This window comes from Caloenas nicobarica, chromosome 2 (genome assembly GCF_036013445.1).
Source record: "Caloenas nicobarica isolate bCalNic1 chromosome 2, bCalNic1.hap1, whole genome shotgun sequence".
In the NCBI taxonomy this organism is placed as follows: Eukaryota; Metazoa; Chordata; class Aves; order Columbiformes; family Columbidae; genus Caloenas; species Caloenas nicobarica.
Genome location: NC_088246.1, coordinates 92,064,648 through 92,087,732, shown reverse-complemented (window position 1 = coordinate 92,087,732; position 23,085 = coordinate 92,064,648). Strand labels below are relative to the sequence as shown.

Sequence of the window (23,085 nt, the reverse complement as noted above, 5' to 3'; positions counted from 1 at the left end):
TGCATGATTTTAAGTGACCAAACAAGGCATCATAACTTTGGCTACACCTGGGCTTTCCTTAAGAAACTGGGTGGACTTCTTTGGGAAAAGATCTCCATCTGGTGGCAGGCTATAAAAAAGATCAGGTCAATATTACAGTTGTATTACTTCCCCTTGAAAATTCAGAAATTCAGTGCATTTGTTGTGGATAAATTTTTCTCTATAAATTTCTAAACCTTATATAGGTTTGATTTAGCAAGGAATCTTTTAGTCTTGCTATGTCTATCCTAAATATATGTCTAGTAAAAGCACTTGAGCTCATCTGTCTCACTTATTTCAGACTAATCACAGAACCTGAGAAAAAATTAGCTATTACCTCCAGTCATGCCCGGGTGGAGAAATTGCAGTTGTTCTCCTTTTTCCCAGAAACCCAGAGTGAGGAAGCACTGTGTCATCTCTCTGTCAGCCAAAAAGCACATTCGGTATCTTGTCAGCATCTCTGTAGTTGTCACTCACTTTCTTCTTCCTTCAGCTTCTGAAAGAGAACAATATGGCCTTTTGCTTGCCGCTGCAACTTCCTCCACAAGAAAACAACCTAATATTCCTCTAGAACAGGTAACGTGCCTTGGCAATATGAATACAAGACATATCTTACCTTCTCTGAATCTTCTAACTCTCAGAAGATATATTCTGAAGAGAGAAATTATTAAATTATTGTAACACTAGTGCACAGTTAATTGTAAAACTATATTCCAAGTGCAGCTATAGACAAATGTCAAGGTCACACCAAAGAAGATTTCATAGAAACATAGAATCTTAGAATTATTTAGGTTGGAAAAGACCTTCAAGATCATCCAGTCTGATCGTTAAGCTAGCACTATCACTAAACCACATCACTAAGTACCTAATTTACATGTCTTTTAAACACCTCCAGGGCTGATGTCTCAACCACTTCCCTGGGCAGCCTGTTCCAATGCCTGACAACCCTTTCTGTGAAGAATTTTTTCCTAATATCCAATCTGAATCTTCCTTGGCACAACTTGAGGCCATTTCTTCTTGTCCTATCACTTGCTACTTGTGAGAAGAGACCAACACCCTTCATGCTACAACCTCCTTTCAGGCAGTTGTAGACAGCGATAAGGTCTCCCCTCAGCCTCCTTTTCTCCAGGCTAACCAGCCCCAGTTGACTCAGCGACTCCTCATAAGACTTGTGCTCCATACCCTTCACCAGCTTCGTTAGTCATCTTTGGATGCACTCCAGCACCTCGATGTCTTTCATGTAGTGAGAGGCCCAAAACTGAACACAGGATTTGAGGTGCAACCTCACCAGTGCTGAGTACAGGGAGATGATCACTTCCCTAGTCCTGATGGCCACACTATTTCTGATACCTCACATGTGGGTCTGTCCTGCAGCAGTATCAATATTTTCATTAGTAACTTAAGTGATGGAAGAGAGAGGCTCCACTGCATAACTTTGCTGTTGAAACCAAGCTGGCAAAGATGGGAAAACACAGCAACTTCGTAACAACGTTGCTGAAGATGGCCTACAAACTGAAAAGAGAAAACAAGCACCATGTCCCAATGAAAAGTTCACCTATCTTCCACCCTGGCACCCATATTCAGTTCCTCTACTCTGCTTGAGCTTCATCGCTTATCACTGATGAGCACTGTCCGGTTTGGAGTCCCACAACACAGGATAGATGCAAACTCACAGAAGTGGTCACAAGTCTAACCAACAGGATGTTATTAGAAACAGTAGAAGAGTGGTGTTTATTTAGTCTAGGTAGTTTTGTAATGCCAAATGACAACAGAACTCAACTGTTTAAAGTACCTGCTGCAAAGGTACTGTAAAGGTACTGTGTCTGTAAGCAATATAGACAGGATGAGACACAAGAAATTTGCATCATAGCAACAGAGATGAGGCTTTTGGGAAGAATTTTGCCCATCTTTGATCTGGCTGAAGAAGAATCCAGGCAAGAAGGCCATTTTACTAACGGTTAACATGAAGTATTTACCAGATTGTGTTTGCATAGCAGCATATACTGTATACAAGAAGTCCTGAGTGCAATCATATCATCACTTGTATAGGTTTGAACATTCAATGGTGAAAATGGTTTAAGTCCAAAAAGAGACTGTGGATGTGTGCCTCCCACATCCTCCCACCCGCCTTGACCTGGCCTTTTCCCATAACTCTGATCAGGTGATAACCACCTGTGGTGGTCGTGATGAGTGCATCTGGTTTGATGGCTTCATCCAGCTCAGGGCTCAAGGTGGATTTGGGCAAGACAGATAAAAGCACAACAGCCAACAGGCTGATTTATCATAATGTACCTACCTGGCCACAGCACTGGCCCATGCATGTGGAAGAAACTGGCATCTATGGTCAGCATGGAAATGTGACTGTGAGTCAATCATCTTGCTCAATAGTGGACAGTCCAGAGCCCTTTGAGCTCTCCTGCACTGCAGTGGGCTGCACACCAGGATCTCCCCTTGGGTAGGGACACTTCTTAAAGTTACTCCTTGAGGCTGAGATAATCCTTATTGTATCAGTCAGCGAACTGGGAATGAGTGCACTGAAACTTTGTAATCTTAGCTAAGTGACATAAAGAATTGATTCCACATATATAATCCTTTAGACATAAACTGTTGACCATGTCTGAGGCTAAGTCTGGATCCAGCTGCACCCAGCCTCCTCTCTGAGAAAGAGTTTAAAAAGCAAGGGGGTCCTTTCTGAACCTCACAACTTAATGGGAGGGTCTCCCTGACAGTCTTGTCTGACCCTGTCCCCTGCCATTGAATGTTGTTAAACCACTGTCACATTTACTGTCAAACTTTGTTATCAATAAACATATTGCTGCTTCTCTCTTACAAGTGAAGTTCATCACTCCACTTACGACAAGCTCTGATTTGGTTTAACTGCACCATTATCATGCGCCAGATGTCTGCATTTAGTTAAAGAAGATTGTCTTGGAAAACAGAAATAAGAGTAAGCAGTTGCCTTTGAGGATTTCAAAAACTGCTGTGCTGATGGATAGGTTTGGAAAGTATTTCAAAGCTCCATGTAACTGTCTGAGAAGAAAAAATGGCTAGGAGCTGGTTAAACTGGCAGCAGTGAAATAGTCCCCTTCCCAGCAGTCCTTCCAGACAACAGTGGGTTTGCCTCAGAGAGTAGAGATGCTGTGGGACAGATCCTGAACTTACGGAAGCAGACTGGCAGTAACCTTCAGTTACGGAAACTTTGGTTCTTCATCTTGAAATGGAGGTTCATAAAACTCACAGTTCTGAAAACCAGAAAAAACAAATGCCTTCATTCTGGTTCTAGCAGGGCCTGAGTACCTTGTTGCTGCAAACTGCCAGAGCTGCAGGGTATTTCAAAGCAGGCACTGATGTTTTTCTTGTTGGACCCAGCTGAGAAAGTGATTTCTTTCAAAGCATGCTCAGCTTCTCCTGAGCTTTAATTCAGAGTGGTGTGACCATTTCCTGGCCAGTTCTTGACTAGTACTGTACTTGCCTTTACTCTTCAGTAAACTTACAGTGGTGTTGGTTTTCTACAGAATATGGCAAAACAGACTCCTAGGCCTGTGGGTATGAAAACACAGCACCTGTTCTCCATCTACATTAAGTGGTCACCTTCTGAGGCAGAGCACATCTCTTTGCGTGTTCTCCGAATATTATCTCATTTGTTAATTATAAGTGATTCTGTGTTGCAGTACGGAAATTATTATTTTAAGTTGTTACAAAAGCAGGTGCATTAACCATAGTGTGGATCAAGATGAGAGAAGCAATCCCAGTTACAAGATGCATATTTGATTTCTGTGGAGCCGATACCTCTGTTGACTATCATAATCCACTCTCCAGTTACTGGACTTGACTCATGTTTAATACACATTAACAATTATAGTAAGAGTTTGAATCCCCAGGCAATTCCACGTGCTTCTTTTCAGCTGTCCTTTACTTTTCCTAATTACACAGAATTTTACATAGTGAGGAAAGCGCTCAAACAGGGGATCAGACAATTGTGAATTGTGCCTTGAAGATACCGCTTGTTCTCAAGAAATTCTTTACACTGGTCTAGGCACTAATGTTCCTGAATGGCAAGGAAAAACCTCCAGAGTGTACAGAATTAGCTATTCTTACCCTGAAGGCAGCAGGATGCCCATCCCCTCATGTCCCATCCCAGCCCCTGCCAAGGGGAGCAGTTGTCTGGTGTGTGAGTGTGAGGGTTTCACCTCTTGGCAACGCTGCGGGCGGCTGGGGCAGCCGTCCAGCCTCAGCCCGGCCATGAGGCACCGGGACGTGCCCACTGCCCGGGGTGGGTCTGGCTTTGGTGTGTCCTTAATTGTCCCACTTGCTTTCTAGCATGAGCTGCCAGACATCTCAGTTGTATAGGCGGTTTCATCAAAGTAATTCCCTGGTTTCAAATCAGCAGAGCCAGTATCTGCTGGGGCTGCTGGGTCTCTCTATTGCATGTTTCATTGACACCCGGTGTGTTTTCACCTGAGGCTCTGTAAATGTGAAGTCCCATGTCCCTCCCATCCTAATGCCTGTGAACTGCCACTAAATGAATTCACATGTTTTCTTTTTTTCACTTATTGAGAAAGAGTGACTGATAAAGCTAAATAACATAGTGCTACACATGCTTCGCATGGTTAATGATTAACAAAAAAGCACAAGGCAAGCACAGTAGCAATGAAGCCCAGAGGGTTACTGGGAAATCCCTAGAAATTTCTTGAGATTAAAACTCCTTAGTTGCTTCTAGTGACCTCTTTCTCACAGGACAGGAGAGTATAAGGAACCACAGAAAATACCTGTCTCCAAAGTGCCTGGAAAAGGAGTGAAATCTGCAAACAGGTAAGAAGAAACTCACTGATGTCTGAAAGTGAAGTTACCTCTGTACTTTCACCAAATAATCTGATCTGACAAGTCCACATGATTTGTTAAGTATTAAGCTTGTGACTGTTTAGAAATGCAGAATAATATTCAAATGTAATTCTGTCTTAATTGACATGTGCTTCAGCCAATATTGTTGAAATCGTCAAGAGTTTGGAAATGTTGGTTCTTCTGTTCCTCTAGCCTGGTTCCGTTGGGCTTGTCCTCTCGTAGTGGTCCTATTTATGACACAGTGACTTCTCTGATTCTGTGTGACCAATCTCCATACATTGACATTACAATTTTATGTGTGGCTAAATGTAGAACAGCAAAAATTATTTCAACAGTGATGGGGTTCAGAGAGCAAGAAGATGATGAAAATGAAGCTACTGTTCATAGAGATTTAGTTGGAAAAGGAAAGGGGAATAAAATGACAATTTTTACCATTTACCATTTATGTTACATAAATTTACTGTTCAAGTAAATGGTAAATAAAAGGAAAAAGATGGCAGATACCCTAATGAAAGTGTGATGAAAACCAAGTTTCAAATATAACTGTGATGCATGCTGCAATGTTTAAGGAATGTGCACACTGAAACAGAAAACATTTCACCCCCCAGCCAGGGTGCAAGCACAGGCATCCCCAAGCAGGCACAGTGGACAGCAGGGCCCTCTCTCAGTTCTGAGGGTTTCACCACTGGCTGTGTGGCCTGAGCCAGAGGAAAAAAAGCCAGCTTTCACTGGATGAACACATTCCACATACTCCCATGTTTGTCCATTCTTTCTGTTGTTTTAGCATTTTGATGGGTTTTCTTCTGGCATAATCTTCTGTCTCTTCAGTGTTCTTTTTCCTCCAAGGAAATTTATATTTAATGTTGGCATCTGTCCCTAGAATCCTTCTTTTTATCATTTCCTAGAATTTAATTATTTAGTGATGCCTTCCTTGTCATGTTTGTTGTGAATGATGACATACTGTAGTACTTTACAGCCTTTACTCAGGTGGGTATGTAAACACATGCTGATATATGTTAAACTCCTGTTACATGCCAGAAATTTTTTCTTGGTCCTGCTGACTGGGATGATGATGCGTCTGCTCATGTACCTGCCTGCCCAGCTTTTAAATGGGCTCATATCGTGGCATTATGTTCAGATACCTGGAGACCAGGTACATGGGTGTTGATTCCAGAGTAAGTATTGTGGGACCACAGGTCTGGGGCTGCCACACCTGTTGGGACAGGTGCCTTATTGTGCCAGGCTACTGAAAATAATGTTCATTGCGATGCAAAGTTTGAATTCAAAAAATAACACCCAGAGCTTTTGTGCTAATAAAGGTTAGACACACACACAAATTTGTATACATGATTGTATGCAAGTGTAAGGATTCTTTGTAGCCCTCCCAGCAGCTTAGCTAGTTACAAGGCTGAGCTCAAGAATATTTGCCCATAGCGCACAACTTTAGTGTGAATCCATGCCCTAGGTTGTTCTTACACCTACCTCTGCCTCTTCCTTTTTGAGATTATTGATGAATATTTCTATTGTACATCCTAATGAGTATTCCCCTGGCTTTGGGCGATTTCCATTCTAGCACTATTCAAGAATATGAGATACAAACATATTTTTTGCCTATTTAGTCTTAATTTTAAAAAAACCCACCACCTTTTTTTTCCTTTTTTAAAAATTACAGTAATTTGTTACCATGTTGAATGTTGTTCTGTTCATCCTAAGGACTGCATGCTAGTCCTTAAATACCTTTAAGATTGAGTGGTGAACTACACATGTGTTACTACTGTGGCTTCCTCACACATTTGCTTTCAAGGTTAAAAAAAAAAAACCTCAGTCTTTGCTGTTATATACTTTTTCTTTATTTTGGAGGCTTCTGTGGGCAACATTTTTTTAATTTTTCAAGAGCATATCTCTTATCCTTTTCAATATATATTTCTTAAAAATATATTGTGCAATTTTGGAGCAACAATTTTTGACATAAGACCTCTTTATGAGTAGTCATTTTAAGGACACATAAATTTAGGCAAAATTTCATAGCTGGCAGAAGCAGTTAGGTATTAGAAATGGTATAAGGAAGTCAGTGCTATTAATCTTATAAAATATCAAACTTTATTGCAGATCAGTAAGTATTGCTGTTTGTTAGCACCTTCTTGCTCACCTGTTCTTATTTATCCTGCAGTTGAAAATGGCTGTTGAAAAACATGTTTTAGTTACCTTTCTATTTGGAAAATCATCCCCAAGTCTAATGTTTCATTGTTTTTGAAACTTAAAATGGTCTCAGTGCTCTGCAGGTTCTCTTGTGGACCTATTGGCTTGTTTGTGCTGTTTTACTAGGAAAGGCATGTTCACACACCTTTGATTTATCTTACTTGTTGCTAGCATGAAGTGTAGCCTCCATAGCCTCATTCTTGAAAACTCCATGTCACTAGTGAATCCAGCACTTGTTTTCAGAAGAGAATTGGTCTTTTGAAAAAATACAGTTCCTACAGAGTCCTGGTAGTTACTTGAACACCAGAAGCCTGTGATAAGTAGTGAAGATGCTATGAAATTACTAAGATGATGCATCAAAATTTTTAGTATCCAAAGTAGTATAAAACATCCTTTTGCTCAAGAAAAGTATATGTAAAAGGAAACCTGAAGGAAAACAGAGCAAACGTAGACCTAGAAGCACCATTCATTTATCTGTAAAGCAGGAGGAAGGTTATGTTTTCAACCAAATAGGAAACGGTACAAATATAAATGGCTTACGCAGTAGGTATTAACAGAACAGAGAGAGGAATACGAAATGGGCAGTGCAAGACGACGGATTGTGGCAGAGCTGTGAGTACAAGAAGTTGTGTCCTCTGCTGTAATTTGTACATTATTCTCTGCTTCACTGCACAGTGCCTCTGAACTTACAGTTTCCATCCCAATCCCAATATTCAGCCCATTTTCCCTGGAAAAAAAAAACAGATGTAGATGCCTGATGAGGATGTGCACAGAGCTTCACTGAAAGAAAACCCACAGGTCCACCTGTCTCTATTCCAAATTCAACAGGCAGACACGTAGCGAATGTTCTGAGTCTTAACACATGTTCTGGGTCTCTCATTCCACATGCTGGCTGAGGGTGCTTCTGCTCACCTTGCCATCAGTTTTACAGCTTGTCTTTCTGGGTATCAACAGCAGCAGCCAGCAGAGCTGTAAGCTGTACAGCTGAAGAGAAATTGTCTTGAGGATCTAGAAATACTGCCAGACTTTTTGTGACAGCTCGCTATCCTAGGATTGGTAGAAACCAATGTTTTTTTATAAGTGTCCATCGAATACATAACACTATTTGAATGTTTTTGCAGCAAATAGGAAGTGTCTTCCCTTGTAAGGCAGTGATGTAATTCATGCTGTGTTTAAAATAACATTCACTTACTTCCTTTACCTTGGCAATGTTGCAGGCTTGGAATATGCTTGACGTGTGTTGTACTTGCAGTTGAAGAATCTTGAGTCAAGCTTTACTTTTTTTTTATACAGTATATTAATTCAATTCTTTTTCTTGAAGACTGTGGTTACATAACATGTAGACTACTGACCTGGGTTGTCTGAGTTTATTATTGTGTAAGATAACAGTAAATAAATCATAATTTTGATGAAAGGTTAGTGTGATTTTACATGCTGGACACACATATCAAGAGACAGAAGTAGCAACCAATGTCAAATATTAACTGCCTGTAAATCATTCACAAGTCAGGAATGTAGATGCAGAGCAGTTTTCTTAATTTTTGCTTCAGTGGGCAATAGGAAGATGTTTAGACTGGTGTTTTGCTGAAAGAGGGAAACTGAAAATATTATCCCTTAGAATTCAGCAGAATCTATAGGCAGATAAGGTATTTTGCTCCATTATGCATTGCAATGGATCTAACATGAAACATGGTAGTGATTCTCCTTCCCTCAGCATACTTTTCCTCCATTCTGTATTCTCTGAGTATTGAACAAGAGTAAAAAATAACATTTCTTAGCCACTTTCTGCTGACAAAAGTTTGCCTGGTGCTGGAGGTAGAAGGGATGTCTCTTAAGACTACATAAATCAAGATTGCTCCTAGATAAAAGAGAGAATTTGTTAAAGAATTAGTAAGAAGGAAAAAACAGACATTTGAAAACTCCCCAAAGTTTTCTAGGCTGTCTTTCAGAGAATGATGCAGGATGTCAGGCTGCTGGAAGGGCAGCATCTGACCTCAGCATGCAGAGGTTCAAAGTTGGTACCTCTGAGCAGAAGCAAACTGCCAGAGTGTGGGTGTGGAGGTGCTGCCACTTCAAACCTGGCCTAGATTTATGCCAGTTGGATTCCAAATGGAGTTGGAGCCAAATGTGGTAACACAGCAAAATAATCTGGAAAAGAACAACCATTCCTAGCAAAATATTTTATGGAAGCTACCCCTGAGGGTTTACTCAGAATCGTACAGCATATGGCAAAGACTTGCATCTGTACTTGAAAACAAGAACTAAGGTGTCTGAGCACAAAGGTAATTAATGCATCGGACTATCCTTATTTAACTGCCTGTCTCCTCCAGTCACATCTAAATCCTGTCTAAATGAGAGCCTGTGTCTCCTAATGATAATGGGGAAGTGAACAGCAGCATAAGGAGACCAGAGGGCAGGCAGTTCTGAGCGTGGAGACGGCTGGTGGCACTGCAATGAGGCTTGAGCTGTTGTCTTTCCTGGCTGGCTGTTTTGCTTCACAGCTGGAGATGATCAACTTTCTTACGGAGTTGGCAGGATGGAGCATGTGAACACTTGGTGGCTCTGTCACCCAATGCTTCAGGGACAAGCAGGTCCTTTTAGGAGTCTTTGGTAGAATGGGGACTGGCCTCAGGGTTGTAGTTATAATTAGAGATTGATTATTACATAAAATATTTAATTATCAGCGTAGCTTATTGTTATCTAAAATTTATGGCATTTAGTGTAACTTACATTTGCACAAAGTTTTTAGCAATTACCATACTTGCACTTAAACAAAATTTTTCATGATCGGTGTATCTTTCTTACTATCCAGAGTCTTTAGTAACCTAGAGTTTTAGTCACCGGACCCTGTGCAGATGGGGTCAAACTCTTAATAATCATGATACAATGATCATACACTGGCCTCAGACTTTACCAAAAAGAACCTTAGTCACTCAGTCATTGCAGGAAGAGGACAATGGTGGATGCATCCCAGACCACTGAGGGATCATGGGTTTTGCTGTCCAACAGCAGGACTTGCAGGTGGTTGATTTTATAGGCCGTAAATTGTGCTCTTACACTTCCCTGTTCCATAATGGAGTCACCACATCCCGCTAGCAATGCTTGGTGGGCAAATAGTCTTGTCACAGTGCTAACAGGGGATCTGGCCGTTCTATATCAGAAGTCATCACATCTTGGTGACGACCACAGTACTGGAAAGGGGAAGAAAGAAGGAGGTGATATGTGATCAGCCTGTTTACATTCTATGGCTGTTTGCCTTAGGAAATGCAATTGGTTATGCCAACCATGTTACCAGGAGTCAGGAGCAGGCCCACCAGTCACATAGTTCCAAAACAAAGCTTTGTCTTAGTATAAACGCATCTTCCTAAGCAAAAATCACACACTGCACTTAAGCGGTTGAGGCGTGTACCTATATCACTTCCACGTTTGAGATGGAGACAATAACCCACAGGAGAAGGTAGCAAACATTACCTTACTCATGGCTTCAGCTGTGAATGTGTGTCTGTGAGCAGGGACGGGGATGCGGAAGATTCAGTTCCCGTTGAGCTCTCCAGAGTTCTCGGTCTGTGATATGCAGAAAGTAATTTCTCTTGCTTGGAGAAAGTCCACGTACTCAGTAATTTTTATGTTATATTAAGCATAAATTCTCCAGAAAATTGGCATTGGTCTTTTCTCGAAAGGTGCTTATGTTAGCACAGGACTGAAGGAGAGCCAAAGACACCTTTGCAACAAAGCTACTGGGGAGAGAGGGCAAGAAGCACCAGTATGGTCCCTTGCCATGGTACTTGCTGTAATCTCAGACAACTGGGCACCAACATGCTCTTTATGAGGAGACTCCAACGTTCTCATCCCACAAAGAATGACTCAAGGCTTATATTGGTGGCAAGTGTTCTTCTAAGATTATTGAAGAAATGCAAGGTAGTGACAATGCATTCATTCACAGCCAGGGACAAAATATTTTCTGAACCAAGTGTTAGGTGATCTCTGACATCTTTATAAACAGTGATCAAAACAAATCACTTCTGTAAGAACAAGCACAGCATTGTGTTCCCTCTGTATCTCAAGCCATCTTGTTCCTCACGCCTCACCTGGGTCTGTCTTTTCACCCACACAGTGGTCTATTCCATTCATTAACTAACTGCTGTAATTTGCTTTTCTGATGAGATTTCAATAGCACATTTAAGCCCTGATAGCAGTTCATCTGTCAGCCACAGCTTCTGTGAGGCTCACAGTGGTCAACACTTGAGGAAATCCCTTCTGTGGGCAACGTTTGCCTGGACAAATGCCCCAACAGCACCTGCACCCCTAGGTAAGCACATCTTTGCAGCTCACAGCAGAAGCTATTCCTACCTCTGTGTTGGAAGAGCCTGCTGTGATTGCAGCCTGTTCTCACTGTCTCTGTGACTCTTCACAGCCTGTCAGGTTTTCTATTGACACTTTTTTGGTTCATTACAACCTCTCTCTTTTCCGTAGGCTTGCTTCCAGAAGAGTAAAGTGCTTAGGCTGCCTCCAGCCAGCAAGTGGTACATTAACTCCTCTGAAGCTGTGTGTTTGAGACTGAGTCCATGTTCACTTCATTACCAGTTTTACCCTTTTCATCCTGCTTAGGTTTACCTTCACATGTTCACACAGACAGCAATACGGAACTGAACTGGGAAAACAAGCCACACATAAAATATTCAAGAAAGATGTGACAGATCCTTCCCCAGTTTGTCAGCTCTGTCTGAGAGTCATCTCCTGTCTAATCTGTTGCAAAGTCTACTTATGTTCTGCAGGAGACTTAGTTTTCATCCTCACACAGTGCAAGTAATCCATCTATTTGTGTCTGAAGGCTTTATTTAATTCTTATTCTCTTCCAAAGGAAATGCACCCTCTGTTTAATCCAGAAAATGGTTAGTTGCACATTTCTGCAAAACATCTAAGTGATCTTTAGAGTTTTTTTCTTTTCTTTCCATTTTTGGAGACAATTTTCTTTTCTATTACTGGTATTATTATTCCAGGGTTCTACTACAGTTCTTTGTTTGTTGGTTGGTTTTCCGAAGGAGCAATAGTGAGAGAAGCAGGAAGAAAGGCCTGCAGCTTCCAAACGGTATCCTCAAACCACAGATAAGGAGTAAACCAAACACTAAGCAACCAAGCAATGTTTTTTATCATGCTTAGGCAACATTGACTGTTTCTTTGAGAGCAAATGCTGCAAACATGCACAAACATTGTCCTTGTACAATTCCTAATTAACTGTTTCAAGTTAGTTTCTTAATAGCTAAGATATAGATGATATCTGAGTCAATTTAAAGCCCTTTGCATTACAGATCAGAACAGGTTTGTTCAAATAATGGTAGGCTCAGTGATCAACAGCCCAAACGCATCATGACCAAATTTAGTAACCAGAGCCACACTGGGAGGCTGGCATGAGGTGGGCGTTGTGCTCTTCAGATGAGGGAAAAATAAAGGTGTGGATAAAGCATTCAAATAATAATTACCTGAAGGCCTGGGAAAACTAGGTTTTAGTTTCTAATCTGCATTATACAATGATGCAAGAGGGGAAAAGTGTTGGAAAGTGGGTACAAACCATTTAACTCCATCTGCTTTGATCCATGGCTGTGCACGCGCACTGGCAGTGGGACTGCAAAGTGACTGATAACACATTGTCTGCATCATTCTTCAGTGCTGTGCTGGAGCCTCCTGTTCAAACACGTTATCTCTCCCACCGTGTTTGCAAACCAAAGACTTAAGCAGTGGTAATATTAATAAATTGATATGATTACTGCATGGGCACAGCATCATTATATATCATCACCAAGGTGACATACCTCCATGTGCAAAATCACGTTGAAGCCCATCTCGTGTTAGCTGTGACTAATATGACCTGTTTGTTGCTCACCAACAAATCTTTAAACCTTTTAGGATCATCTGTTATTTCTCACACACTGGTGTCCTAAATTTTGAAACAGTTTGGCAGTAAAGGAACTTCTTCTCTGTGAAGGAGCCAGCACACCCAAGGGTCTGGAGCACATTCGCAGGGCCACAGCAGCTCTGCCTTAGCCAGCACCTGTTAGGGAAAACCTCATGATCTTGCTTTTGCCCCCAACAGAAAGATTCTCTTACGGAAAGAATTAGTGATAAGGAGAATTATGAAAAGTAGTATGACTCAGAAGAATTATTAGAATTATACAGAGACACAGGATATGCCTTTTAGGAGGGCATTTAATTCCCTTTTTGCAACTTGCCTGTTGTACCTCTCATACTTTAGTTACTTTTTCTTCCTGAGGAATCAAAAAAATATTATTTTAATATAGAATGTAATTATTTTTTTGGTCACAGCAGCTTTTAAGGTAACTTACAGGTACAGCAGAGCAGTAAAAACACATCAGATGACTTTGAGGTATTATTTCAACACTTTGATTAAACCAGCATTTTATTACTCAAATCTTAATGATAGTTTCTGGGTTTAGTTTCCTTTGAAAGTTATTTACCTTTTGCAAGCCGTTTGGACAAAACATTAAAGTTAGATTTGAGTTATCTTTATGTTTACTAGAGATATCTTCAGTTTCTACGTCTCTTATACCCTTACAACATATTTTGAATTTTCAGCCTTTTCAGTCAAATTCAGGGAGAAATCAAAAATAGGAAGAAACTCCTTTCTGATGGGGTCCCATTTTCTCCAGGCTGTGACCCAGCACACGCAGGAGTTCATTTGCAATGGGAAACAACTGAGAGCCAGTGGCAGCTGACCCTGGGATTTCTGGATGCTTTCAAGATTATAGACTGGTCACTACGCGGACACAATCCAAGAACTGAAAATGCAAGTCAGATCCCACAGTAACATCTAGCACAACAAGTGCAGTGAAATCCTCAAGCTGATTTGTGAATTTTATGTCCTGTTTTTATTTTGAACAGGCTTTTCCTGATTTATAATTGGCCTTGCATCGTTATAAGAGAAAACACAGCCATGACAGCTTTAAAATATATGACAGCCAGCACTTCCTCCTCCTTCACGAAAAGGTTGGCTGTAATTGTGCAGTGCACTGGAGACCAGTCTGGGAGCCGTGGCTGTCCCAGATCTCCTGCTGCACTGCCTGGCTATAAGCTGCTCAGGACTATGAAACACTGACAGTCTTCTTTAAAACAAACTTGAATTAAATAAAAATGATATGCAATTACCTGGATTCATCCAGAAAAGAGAACCCTCCAAAAACTTTTCTTTCATAACAGGGCAACAAATCTTGAACATTTACTATTGCTTTACATATATGTATGATGAAAGGGAGGAACTGGAAAACATCAGATACAGCATATCCGAGGATGTTAATCCCACATGTATCCTGTTCAGAGTCTGCAGTCACTTGAGTGGTATTTCACCATATCGGTGTTTCTTTCCTGAAAATAATGTTTCACAAAAGTGGTTTGAAGCACTTGCTTTTGACGGCAACAGCCAGAGCAGAAATGTCCCGGAGCGTGTAACACAGAGCGGGAGTGTGGGACCCAACATGGGCTGTCAGACTCGTTAACGGGTTGATGGAAGGAAACACACACCAACCACTTCCCAGCTAACAAGGCAATGGCCGTTCCTCACTCAGCTCCGCCTGGCTCTCGGGTAGCAGCTTGTTTGCCGAGGATACTTTGGAGGAGGCGTGGGAGGAGGGGGGGATGCTGCTGCATGTTCAGTGCAAAGCGCTTGGCTGTGATAGGCTGAGGGACGAGGATTCTCTGCCTATATCTGCCGGCAGCTGCATCCTCTGCACTTTACAACTGGCACAGAGGAGCAAAGAAAGACAGTGAGGAGACAGAGGAGAAGGAAAAACCTGACCAGCTCACTGTAAGTAACACTGTTTGTCCTTAAAACTTTGTGATTGTTGAACTCAAGTAGGTGCCTTTGGATTAATTAAACAATTGGTTACTTAGAGGTGGAGCTCAGCTAATAAACAGCCAGACTCTGCTATTTAGGGGACAATCTGGGATGCACAAAAGCGTTTCATTTTAACCTAAGTTTTCACAATGTAGTGTGCATCTCTCATTTTGTGTTTACTTTTTTTTTACATATGATGGATGTCAGTTATAACTGTTTCTGTACATTTATACAGAATCCCAGGAGTCCCAAAGTTTATGTCTGAACAACTAAGCAGACCTTGAGAAATTCTCTGCCCAATATATTGAATACTGATATTTTCAGGATAAATTCAATCCATGACTTCTTAGGGTGAGCTTTTCTTTAGAAATCACCCTCTGCCATCACTATAATAACACCTCAGAAGGGATAATTCCTAAATCGCAGGCTCCGTGCCAGTGACAGTAATGAATAAAACCAGCAACTTCTAACTGGAAAATGAAATTTTTACATGACATGTAGGGCTTCTAACATTTATACCTAATTCTTGGCTTGTGCAAAGGTAGAAGTACAGAGTAGATCCAGTTCATTTTACTCATGCTGAGATAAAATTCATCTTACAGTCCTTATTCAGGCAATACTCCTATTGCCAATAGTAGAAGTTGAGCTTAACAGTAGCAAGAGCTACAAAAACCTTCAGGTGTGTTCCATAGCAGAAAGTCCTCATGGCTTCAGTGGTGCAACTGTAGCACCACAAGCCTTCAAATTACTTTATATTCTGCAACAATCAGTTGGCAGAATAGAAAGTGCACTTGTCTCATTTATTGGAAAGATACACAGTTATTACTTTTTTTTGAGCCAATGCAGAAAACGTGCTGTAAATGTGTCTATGGTTTCTTCCTTTCTGTATCTAACAGCAGGAGCTGCTAAAAGATTTTAGTCTGTTAGCTGTTTTTTATTTTACTTTAATGAACTGGAGAACAGGTACTCATAAAATTATAATATGTTGAACATACCTCTCTCATAATTTCTTCTTTTTCCTCTTTTTTCCATTTTTTCTCTTTTTCTTCCTCATAACAAATTTCCTGGTAATATTTAGATATCTTTTACATTTATATTTAGTTGATAGAAAAAACAGAGTCTAAAATTACAGGCCATAATTTTTAACAGGAATAATGAATAAGCCGAATGCTATCTACATAATATTTAAAGTATAAATGTATTTCATATGTAATCGTACATAAACTGCTTACATTATACTGAATATACAATCTAAAGACTAACAGCAGCTTTTGGTATATTCACTAAAATGAAATGTTGCCATGTACTAATATCTGTGCACTGAGGTAGCAGGAATAGTTAAAACAAAGCAGCAAAGGATATGCCAACTTTAGATTGTGTTGTGTCCTTGTCCTGTGACGAGTTCCAGCAAAATTATAGAACAAAGAGTTTATAGATGAATAACAATAAAAATCGGAAAGATACACTGATATCATATAAAGTTTAACATGATTGTTCTTCTTTTTACCTGAAGTTAAGAGTAAAACTCAATCTTCTCCAGTAAAGTAGTTAAAATTGTATTTTATTGCTCAAATTGATGCTATTGATGGATTTGAATATAGAATGTGCTTACAAAGTCGTAGTGTTTGACAGTTAGGCAGAGGTAGAGGTGTGGAATACCTGAGAGAGTGCAGCCTTTATTGCTCTTTACGGGCCTTTACGAAAACAGACTACTATTAGGTACTTTAGAGAGAGGCTCAGTTTCTCTGAAATTTCCATTTAGTTTTGGAAACTCAGCCTGCAGTATTTTGCAGTTTAAGTCCCTTCGAGTTAAGTGAATATTTTGAGTACACACAGATTCTAACGCTCAGCCCTTCAGAAGACATGGATGCTCTCAAAAAGTGTTTTCATTTTAGACCCTAACAGCTGAGGCGACTGAGATATATTCTTAGAAAATCACATTCTGTATTTTTAAAATATACTGGCATAAAGGGTACTTCTGTGTGTTGTGTTGTTGAATTGTATGTGTGTTGTGTATGCATGTGAGAGGTAGAAGGGAGAAATATTCTGTACTGGCAGAGAGGTGAAGTAATTTGCATTTTTATAGTACTAGCTGATAAACATTAGAATTGTCAGATATTCGGTCTACTGGATGTGGCCTCTGCAGCAAGTAATACTTTCAAGCGGATGAGGTGAGATCTATAATGAGCAGTCGAGGAAGAGAATACAAGTAGGGACGCGAGTGTAAGTGGGTCTTGTCACTCACAGAAGAACAGATATAAAATGGGAGGTGAAAAGGAAAATTTAGATGTGTTCCTGCAAGGAGAATGGCTTCACAGTGTCCAGTGAGATTTGTGTTGCGGTAGGTAAGGAATTTTCAGGCAAGGACTTTTAGGAAAGAACATGCGTGGCTACAGAAAAAAAAAGATAGATGTTTAGATAGATTTTAATTTCTCGGTACTGTCTTTGGGGGAAAGAAAGAAGAAATACTTTGCTTCAGATTGAAGCAGATAGATGTATTTCACTGGATGAAACTGAACTGAAGGTTCATTAGAGGTTTACTAAAATCAACATATCTGTTTGCTTAAACACAGTCTTTCAAAGGGGAGATGACACACAACGCTGCCCACTAGAACACTCAATGACTCCATGGTAGGAGGACCATAATGACTCCTGGTAATGTGTTTCCAGCAACTTAGCAGCAAGATCAGAGAAAGGCTCTAATTCCCCTTTCAGAAAGACAGAGAGAGTGCCAAATAAACATCATGGTGAAGTAGAGTAATATAAATCCAACAAAACAGCAACAAGAAGAGCTTTTCTCTGGGGGTCTAGAAGTCCCTCCTGTGCACGTTCCTGCTTTCCCAGTGGTTCCTGACCTACAGCAGCACCCTCCCTTCTTAAATAGCAGCTGCAGCTGCTCCACACAAATCCCAGAGTCTCTATTTCTGTTTGTAATAGGAGCAATGTCTCTAGGATGGTGTTTATCAATGATGTCTTTCTTTGGTCATGTGGCAGTACTAACTTAAATATAATGAGGCCTAGAAGGGTCTCTTTTTTCTCAAAATGATGTCCTCAGTTAGGAATCCTTAGCACAAATAACTGATATCTGAGAAATTGTCTCTTAACATAATATTCACACTGTGCTCAGTATAATTATTTCCTTACAAAGTGAAGACCTGAAGGTACATGAACTAAGCATAGTAATTCTTTACACCAGCAGTGAGAATCCTTGTTTCACTTGTCAATTTTCTTATTAGATCCGCAGGAACAGTATCACTCACTCGATCGGAGTGTATAAAGATTCTTGGATGCTTTTCAGTCACTGTGGCCTCAACCTTGTATTCACTGACTACTCCAAATTCAAAGGCACATACATTAAAAAAGCTGGGAGGGCCAGGATGGCAGGAACTGGCGCCCCAGCAATATGGATTTAAGTTTGCAAAGCACTTTTCATGGCAAACTCCAGCTCATGTCAGCCGAGCCAAACATCACTTGGATGTGCTCAGACAGTCTCTGCCGAGCTCGAAGGACACCTAGAGCTCCAGCCCAATGTCTTGGAAATAGGGACAGCCCCAGATGAAGCTTCCTCACATCCTCCTGCAGAATTCAATACAGATCAACTCTAAGTGGATCCTAATTTAAACCTCAGTAAGAAATAAGGTTTTATAAATGGTGCAGCATGTGCATTTACAGAAAAAGAGTAAAGAAGCTAAATCATGAGGCAAGACAGGAGGCAAGAAGGAGATAAAATGACAGGACAGCACAGTGGATCACTGTGATAACTCTGATTATTACAGCTTGTTTTTATTGATTCTAATAGAGACACAGAGGTTGCTATTTCCTTAGATCTCTTCTTTGTAAGGCAGGAGGGAGCTGATTATGTGCCACATAACGGTGCCATGTCCTTGTGTCAACCAGCAGCAGTAGGGATTAAATCCATGATTTCTGAATTTTCACCAATGTGCCTCTACTGCTCTTCTGTGCTAAAGATTCAGTCTATCTGTAATCATCTAATCTACATCAGGACCCAAAGATTTAACAGTGTGACTTCTGTACCATGTCCAGCGCATACTGGAGTGGAGCAGAATGCAACACTGCATGGGCATTGGCCTTACATGCAGCAATAAAGGAGCATATGGTCTTTTCAAAAAGGCCATATGAGTTATCTTATAAAATATCTGAACAACAAGTTTAAACCCATTATCATTTTCTTTCAAAAGTGATATTTTTTTTTTCAGGGTTTTTCTGATAATAATTCCTATACTCGGACACCCATGGATGCTGCAGAGTTCCGCAAGAGAGGGAAGGAGATGGTGGACTATATTGCAGATTACCTGGACAAGATAGATAAAAGACAGGTCTTCCCAGATGTGGAACCAGGGTATCTAAGGCCCCTCATTCCAGACTGCGCACCCCAGGATCCTGAGAGCTTTGAGGATGTCTTTAAAGACATTGAGAAGATCATTATGCCAGGGGTAAGAAAAATGGATCTGTAGTGCAATGTTCAACACTGCGTTTAGGTGTTCAAAGACTTTAAGGAAAGTGTAGATTGAAGGCTGTGCAGCTGGACCTTACAAACCCAAGTGCCCACACTGACCAGCTTTGCAAAGGCAGGAGTCTGCTTTACATCCATAATTAAATATGATCTAACACTTTACAGAGCTAATGTTTTCTGTTCTTGATAGAAATTATCAAATCATTCTTTTGCTTCATGCAAGGCTTGTTCATGTAAATAATTCCCTTTCCACCCTTGAACTGGTTAAGGCAAAGCTTCATAACTTTCAGTTTCATGTAATTCTTTTGCTACTTACAAAGCACAGTAAATATTTTATAAAATGGGATTTGTATTAGTCTTGTCTGCCTGAAGTGTTCCTTCAAGCTGATCTTTAAATGTTAAAATTCTCTTTGGAGACTTCTTTTTATTATAGAGTTGACTAGGAAGGATTCTTCCCAATACTTGTTCTGTTGACTTACTCTCCTAAATGTCAACTTCTAGTACCTTTTAATGCAGACGGCCACTACTGAAGTATTAGTCCTTGGATAGACAGTGTTGGACAGACAGTGCAAAACAAAATATCTGGCATTTATCCATTTCTGACTCTTTCTTCTTTATCCACACATGGTGTACTTTTTAAATTCTAACTTTATGCTTCTGTTCTAATGCCTCTAAACAGCCTGAAGAGGACTGGATTATTAGTTAATGTTAATGAGGAATCTCTCCTTTGGATCTCTGCAATAACGCTTTTGAGTTGCTTCTCTGGATGTAGCTAGGTTATATGATTGCTGTGTGACTGGATGTGGAACCACTGCTCTGATAATGTGTTTAGTCATTGTACTATAACACCAATTCTTTTTCATTGACCAATGTAAACATTTGATATTCACCATGACGTCATCTGTTTCCTTTGGAACCATCCCTGCTGTCCTTTCACATGCAAAAGCTCCATTGAAGACAATGAATATCTCACTCTTTGCAAAGATTCGTGGATAAAGTCTTAAATCCAATGGACTTAAAACAGTGTAGATTAGATGAATGAACTATGTCCAACACACACAAATACTTCCATTGCTGCTCACAGATATGATTGCTTCTCCTTTTCCATTGAAGGAAAATACTGACCATTTTTTAGTCTATGAAGTAGAACAGAAAACACTGTTTTGAACACTTGAGAACATTCAGTAAAAAAATAACATATTTAAAAAATAAGAGATGAATCATTGAAGTATCAAAATCGAGACATTCAATTGCAATTAAGTCATCAAGATGTCATGTTCCCTCTCAACTAAATTGATTTTTTTCTTGATATTTACATGCCCTGCAAAGAAATTTACTTTTACAAAGTGATACATTCTGAAGAAGAAATGTTCCATCCAAAACTTTCTTCTGTTGTGAAATGTTAGTGTTTGTGACACAAAGAGCACAAGGACATAAATCCCTGTGTTGTTTATACTAAATGAAGCCTCACATGAGCACAGAATCACCTCCTCATGCTGTTCCTTTACATGGTGACACAGACCCTCCATCAGTGTTTATCTCCTGAGGGCTGAAAGACCATCTCCCACTGCCCCAGTCTTGACAAGAGCTCCCATCATCCCTGAAAGCCTCTCCACCCTCATGTTGAAGAATTTCTTCCTTATATCTAATCTAAATCTAACTTCTTTCTGTTTAAAGCCATTATCTCTTGTCCTATCACTACACGTCCTTGTCAAAGTTCCTCTCCAGCTTCCTCATAGGACCCCTTTGGGCACTGGAAGGCTGCTATAAGGTCTCCCCTCAGCCTCCTCTTCTCCAGGCTGAACAATCCTAGCTCTCTCAGCCTGTTCTCACAGAAGAGGTGCTCCAGCTCGTCATAGCCCTCCTCTGGACTCGTCCCAACAGGTCCACATCCTTCTCATGTTTGAGGCCTGAGAACTGCAGGTGGGGTTTCACAAGAGCAGGGTGGGAGAATCACCTCCCTTGACCTGTTGGTCACGCTTCTTTTCATGCAGCCCAGGATACCATTGGCTTTCTGGGCTGCAAGCGCACATTGCAGGGTCATGCTGAGCTTCTCATCAGTCAACACTCCCAAGTCCTTCTCCTGAGGGCTGCCCTCAATCCCTTCTCCACCCAGCCTGCATTTGTGCTTGGGAGCCTGTAGTTGTGCTACCCTCATTATATTTTCCCATAATCTTCTTCCCATCTCTTTCCTGACAAGGGTAGCATTTATAGGTACATCTAGCGATTTTCAGCTATTGTGCTTTCCCATTGTTTCACTGGGGAATGTCTTATCTCCATTTTAGAAATGAGGAACTGGGCTTCAGACAAAATAAGTAGCATGACCGAGGTTGTGAAACCTCATTTTGCCCATAAGCTGTCAGTGGCCCATAAATGATTCTTGTTTCCTTCATGTTGACATCTTTACTGTGTTAGTTTTGTTCAGATAATTGCTACTTATTGGATGACTGAAAATGTGAAAATGGTGTTCCTTCAGAGGAGCAAGGACCAATTAATTGTGTAAAGCAATAATGCAGTGTCCATTCCTATCTTTACCCCATAGGAGAACAAGTTTTCATGAACGGTAAAACAAGTTTAGTTGTAATTGCAACTAGCAGTACTGAAGATGCTAATTTTCCTCACATTGGATCCATTAATCTGTAAACTTTCAGCTGATGTACCTATACTTAGAGTGTGATAGACTCTTGCTTAGACTAAGCAAGGCACAGAAAGACAGACATTCTTGCAAGAAATCTGGGAATAAAATATCTCCAAGTAGCATTAGAATAGTAATTACTGATGCCAAGACACTTGTGTATCATTGTTTATCAGTAGAGGGCTGAAAAAACAAGCATCAATTATGTCATGCTCTTTGCAATATTTGACCGTGTCTATTCCAATATTGCAAAATAAATGAATTTTACAGCTGCTTCAAGCAAAGGGGAAGAAGAGGCAGGAGGAAGAACTGCAGCTGCACTTGCCCTGGGGCTTTTGGCTTTTCTGCTTTGTGTGAGTGGTGCAACTGGAATCTGCTGTGTTTCATCAAACAAATGGCTCCCAGGAAGTAGGCAGTTTAACTTGATTAACCCAAGATGAATGTCACGAGCCTTACAGATCACAGAGGATTAGAGCTGGGGAGATGAACAGTGGGAGGCCTGGCTCATTATGCACGTCAGTGAAAGTCTGTGCATGTGGGTCCTCTCAGGGACCCCTGTTTATTGGGGATTTTTAAAATCTGTTTATTGTTTTCCTGTGACAAACCAAGTCTCGTCCCATTTTTTGGGGGGGTTTGTGAAGGAAAGTGTTTGCCACAAGTGCTCCAAACCTTTGTTATAGTAAAGTGATCCTGGTCAGTTGTAAGACCTACAGCTAAAGTGTTCACAGTGTCTTGTCTTTGAATACCTAATTTGAGAAGGTTTGGTCCTAGTGCCTAGTTCCAGTAAAATTGAAACATACCAGGTACAGCGCTAGTTTAGACAGTGGAAAATTGTAGTGGACAGGAGCTGGTTTCATATGAAAGAGACAGAGACATCCAAAATGTTACAGATGGTATACTACAGCAGAGAAAGTGATATCTTATGAATTGTGTATACAAGAGTTAAGACAGTTTCTCCCTGGTACAGAATGGTTGGGCTTGGAAGAGACCTCTGGAGATCATCTAATCCAACCCATCTGCTAAAGCAGATTCACCCAGAGCAGATCACACAGGATCAAGTGGGTTTTGAAC

The 23,085-nt window shown here is 40.6% G+C and overlaps 1 protein-coding gene across 1 annotated transcript in view; it reads left to right on the top strand.

Annotated features, from left to right (window-relative positions):
- Positions 1-19,143: 19,143 nt before the first annotated feature.
- Positions 19,144-23,085, top strand: part of LOC135985154 (aromatic-L-amino-acid decarboxylase-like) — a 45,287-nt gene continuing 41,345 nt past the window's right edge. Inside the window, exon 1 of the mRNA XM_065628175.1 lies at positions 19,144-19,359. Coding sequence (XP_065484247.1) covers positions 19,159-19,359 — 201 coding nt within the window. The 5' untranslated portion in view covers positions 19,144-19,158. The remainder of the gene's footprint in view (positions 19,360-23,085) is intronic.